This window comes from Montipora foliosa, chromosome 2, assembly GCF_036669935.1.
Source record: "Montipora foliosa isolate CH-2021 chromosome 2, ASM3666993v2, whole genome shotgun sequence".
Classification (NCBI taxonomy): Eukaryota; Metazoa; Cnidaria; class Anthozoa; order Scleractinia; family Acroporidae; genus Montipora; species Montipora foliosa.
This window is the reverse complement of record NC_090870.1, coordinates 35,262,843-35,267,842: the sequence shown is the minus strand read 5'-3', so window position 1 is coordinate 35,267,842 and position 5,000 is coordinate 35,262,843. Positions and strand designations below refer to the sequence as shown.

At 40.9% G+C, this 5,000-nt stretch overlaps 1 protein-coding gene across 1 annotated transcript in view; it reads right to left on the bottom strand.

The window, feature by feature from the left end:
- Positions 1-5,000, bottom strand: part of LOC137992942 (E3 ubiquitin-protein ligase rnf213-alpha-like) — a 130,874-nt gene that overhangs the window by 12,999 nt on the left and 112,875 nt on the right. Inside the window, exons 66-73 of the mRNA XM_068838537.1 lie at positions 4,385-4,482; positions 4,140-4,293; positions 3,678-3,852; positions 2,855-2,955; positions 2,705-2,762; positions 1,602-1,801; positions 1,047-1,188; positions 350-433 (exon numbers count right to left, since the gene is read on the bottom strand). Coding sequence (XP_068694638.1) covers positions 350-433; positions 1,047-1,188; positions 1,602-1,801; positions 2,705-2,762; positions 2,855-2,955; positions 3,678-3,852; positions 4,140-4,293; positions 4,385-4,482 — 1,012 coding nt within the window. The remainder of the gene's footprint in view (positions 1-349; positions 434-1,046; positions 1,189-1,601; positions 1,802-2,704; positions 2,763-2,854; positions 2,956-3,677; positions 3,853-4,139; positions 4,294-4,384; positions 4,483-5,000) is intronic.

Here is a 5,000-nt window from a genome sequence, read left to right as displayed (position 1 = left end):
CGTTATAATAAACCAGATTTCCCAACGTTTTAGCACTTCGATAAAAAGAGATTCCAATGACATAATGTTGATATAATCTGTGCCATCCAGTTGCTAAGACACTCGCTGACTCTAAGAACACATTGAAATTCAGTTGCAAATCAGGACAATTAAGATTGTGTTTCACTGCAAGTGTTTAAGGTTGAAGTGACTGAGGTTCTGCAATGGAACCCCTCTTTAATGGTCGTTATCACAATTCTCAGCGTTTTTTGGTCGAGTGCTCCTTTCCAACTATCCTCAAGTCATCATCGACAAAAGGAAAAAAAACACCTCCTCGCATTTAGAAGTTAAGAGTCAAATTAAAACATACCTTGCTGGTCAAGACTTTGTCGCACATGATTCCACGCTTTGTTGAAACTTGCTATCAGAAAAGCGAGTTCATCTTTCGCCGATTCTGTAAATAGAAACACAGAAAAAAAGTTAATTCAAGTAACACCATCTGCTTCTAAAGGTTTAAACGCTCTTGAAGGACTGACATCGTTTTGTTGGCATGTAAGGATTATCCGGGGATGATAAGAGCCAATACAAAGAAATAAAATTTTTGGAATAAATTATTAGGGGCTTTGCCAATGATGACATCGACGGTAAAGAAACGCTACTAAATAATACGTTTCAGGGGCAAAAATAGCTTGGTTCGTTCTTCGGTGTGTTTTACATTTCAGTACATTTCTTTGTCATCTTGAGAACGGAGTGAAATGAGTTCTTGGTCTGAGTTTACGAGATCAACGGCCGTGATTTCAAACTGATAGAAAAGAAGTTCCCGAATAATTACTTCCGCACACAAACATGGACGCTGTTACTTGGTTTATGGAAAGCAAAATGTATGGTGACCAAGGCTCTCGTAAAAACAAAGCACAAGAGAGTGTTGAAAACACCCTAAACAAATAAATTGTTTCCATCACAAAACTCTTTTGCTGTTTCCAGAGGGTAAGGGTTGGGGGGGGGGGGAACCTTCACAAAGACCAATTGAATTCCCACATCTGTGATGAGCACGTTATCGGACTTACTGGAAGGAATCTTTTTGAGAAAATCTCGTATCCTGATGTTCTCTGCCTCTGTTCTGTCGATTCGGCGATGAAATTTGTCCATGAGAAGACGCTGTAATTTCACAATATCAGGCAGGAAGCGAAGCGCACGAAGTTTGTGTTCCTAAAGATGAATTCCAAAAGAGTAAAGTGACATGAATAGTGCTTGGTAAATGCTTTTTATTTTCCCCTTACTAAAATTGGTTCCAGTGAGATAATTATTTTGGAAAAGTTAGTTAGTTCTAAGTTCGATTATCGAAGAAAATTCTTTAAATTCGTCAATTTTTTCCATTTTGAGTATGGTTGCTTGACATGCGCTCCGCAAAATTGGACGCTGTTCTTCGAGAAGAATCTTCACTTTGAGAGCAATTTTGTGATTTACCCGCCTTCATAATGACTGCCTAGAGTAAGATGCCTGGAAAGAGAAGAATAATAACTTTTACGGCCGACCAAAAAAATCGAAAACGGACTTTTTTAAGCAAAGCAGCAGTTGTATAACCTCTGGAGGCTGCGTCTGTGCTGCGGTGGTTAGTTTACCTGTCGCAAAAACTCTGCTAAGACTTTGTTCTTGTCAGCACCGGTGGAGAGAACTTCTTGCTGAAAGGTGTGCGAGAAGTGGTCTAGGGTGACTTGAGTCCGGTATCTCCATAGGGCTGGACAGGAAGGTGATATGCCGCTGGTGAGAGTATCCGGAGGAACATTTACTTCATAGAGTTGCCGCATCAAGGGATTGTTGCCTAGAAAAAAATGTTCACGTACTGAAGCATGAAGAAGCACGATAATCGTTGTTTACGCAAGTAAAGAGCCATTCTCGTCACCAGAGCCTTGGATCGACCCAAGGCTCTGGGAAACTCTATCTAGGAGAGAATGCGCCGTGGGGTTCTTGTAGCCAAAAATTGGCTATTTGAACCTTACGGCGCCTGCTCACTCCTCGTGCTAACATGAATGCACCAATTAGAGACGCTTTTGATTGTTCTTCATGAAAACCAATGAAAAGACAGTTTGTTTCAGGGTTCCCCAGAGCTCTTCTCTCCCTCAGTCAAGAGAAGAGCTCTGGGGTCGAGATTGGTAAAGAGCTTAAGAAACAACACGAGCGAAAACGCCACAAAAGGTTACTGAGCAAAAACAACGAGTTCAAACGTTCGTTTTACATTTTGATAATTTTTTTTGCAAGAACAGCGAGAAATAACAAGTGAATTTGAATTTCGGACGTGAGCACACGACGATAAATCCTCAATTTTCTCTCTAAATTTGCACGCCGTTTATGCCTGTTTGTTGGTAACACAATTTAGATTCGATCACTTGAAAGTTCTTCGAAGTCATATTTTTAGGTGAAGTTCTTGAAGCTGTTACGGTCGTTCTTTCTTCTCATTGTAATTCTAATTGAATTCTAATTCTAATTCTAATTGAATTCTAATTCTAATTCTAATTGAATTCCAATTGTGTGATCTGCAAAAGGCATAACCCATCACCGCATATGTGCAAATGTGCATGTGTTAGTGTTGAAATACGAGACAAGGTGCAAGCGCTAAATAGCGTTTTATTTTAAACATGGCATCTGACAGCCGTTTTGAAAGTTTCCACTGACTGCGTATTGTCGTTAGATCAACTTTCGACATGAATGTAAACATACCACTTACCAAGTCGGTTGTCGCCAACTAGCAGCGCCAAGCAATATTGAATACCTTCTTCGAGATTCTGAAACAAAGTATGTCGAGACTATCAAACTCTTCAATATTTGCAAAACAATTAAAAAGAGGAAAAGAAAACAAAAGACAAGGGAGATCTACCGTCATCGTAGGAGTCAGAATACTGGTGTTGAACGCTGTTTCCCAATCCCTCCGGGACTCCTTAGACGTCAGATTAGGCGCGACAACCATGGCTTGTTGTTCTGGAAAAATCGGAATCATTTAAAATGCAAATTCTCAAGATTCAAAAAACATATGATGACCAAAAAAGAATCTAAGTCGTAGATGGAATTTGAATCCATGACCCTCCAAGATCTAGCTAGATGCCTCAACACACTGAGCTACTGGAGACGGTAGTGAAGGAAGAACATCTATGGCCTTTGAAAAGACCTACGTCAGGCAGTTACGTAGTCAGTCAAATCAACACAATTATGGCTCATACACGCATCAAACAGTCAAACTCAGCTTCAGAGATAAGAGCCACTCTCCGACTCTGCAAACTGTGAGAAATACATCAACAATGAAAGACACAAAGAATATCTGACAGCCAAAGGAAACTCAGAAAAAATCTGAGTGGCAGATGGGATTTGAACCAAAAACTCTCCAAGATCTAGCTGGATGTTCTAACCGCTGGCGCCTCTACGGAGAGCAAAGGTTATCTGTGAGCTCTCACGCGCGCGTCACTGTTAACCGCTGTAAAGGTTAACACAAATTGTTAAACTAAGTTACAGTCAAGAGAAAGCAAAAGAGTGAGGTACGGGATTGCGGAAAATTAATTCACTTTTTAAAGAAACGAGGAATGATAAAATAAGCCATCATGGGTTATGAGCCATTAAACCATGATCTACAAACACGGCAAAAAAAACAAACAAACAAAAAAACGTTACTGGCAAAAGTTTTTTTTTTGCAATAATTGGCAACTTACGATCTGAGACATGCGCAGTCATATATGCAAGGACCATGTGGATGCACAGGATTGTATCGTCCACACTCCTCCCCAGGCTCTTAGCAAGAAGTTCCAAATCCATTTGCAGGTGATCCCACAAAAAGCGTGCCAATGCTTCAGGAGGAACTCTGGGATTGATGAGGGAGGCCACATCCTAATAAAGGACAATCAAGATATTCTCAGGTTTATATGAAAATCGTACACAGTTAAAGGGCGTAATAATGATTTTAAAGAGGGCCTTGATGATGGATTCAGCAGAACAGTTGAAACTAAATTTTGGCCCACTTAACAGCTCAGAGTAAAAACAATTTGACTGCCACGGTTAATTAACCTTACAGCCGTGTGAGAAACGTTTGACAATTTCAATCCCTTCTCTTATCAAATCAAAGCCGTTTAGAATTGCCAAATTGCAATTATGCCTTGTGGACTTCTTTAGCATACCTGCGGTTGGCGACAGGCTCCTTCAATCATAGCGCAATGCATGAGGATTCTTGTGATGCCAACAACAACAGATGAAAGGTTTCGCTCTGAAACAAGACTCTTAGGCCTTGCAGTGGGATGCCCGAGCACGTGACCTGTCATGGTGCGATCAGCCCTGAAAAAAAAAAAAGGAAAAAGTAAAAATATCTGAAAAATGTCGCCGTGTGAATACATTTGATTCAGTTTGAGTATGAAACAGCACATACCTCTGAGCAACTCTATTTCCTTGAGAAAGATTGTATCCAGTCCCACCGATGTCGACTTTGCATTCAGGACAAACTTTAACTTCCACAGGACGACCACACTGCAAAGAAAAGGAAACCACAGTTGGCTAACCAAAGACATCGAAGGGTAACATTTTTGCAAATGTTGGCCGTGTAGCACTTATACTTAAACAGAATTAACTATTGTAGGGTAATGCGAAGTGCTATGTAAACTATGTGAGCATTAGTCCTGCTAATGGAATTGGGCCCACACAAGGACAGAGAAAAACTCTGACCAGGGTGGGAATATTGAACCCATGACCTTCGGGTAAGATCACCGCTGCTCTAGCGACTAAGCTACGAGGTCAGACGGGAGGAGGTGATGGGGACGTAACCCTTCCCTGTACTTGTACATATTTGACATCTTCAATTCCCACGACCTGCTCCCGTCTGACCTTGTAGCTCAGTGACACAGTATGCACCAGGAAGTGTAAGGAAACTTAGAAATGATCTGTAATGGCCATTACTTGAAAGAACAAGGAATTCTTGGGGAACAGGTACCAAAAGAGACTGTAACTTGCTGTCAAATTAAGTCACAAAAGAAGAAACAGCGGTTTGG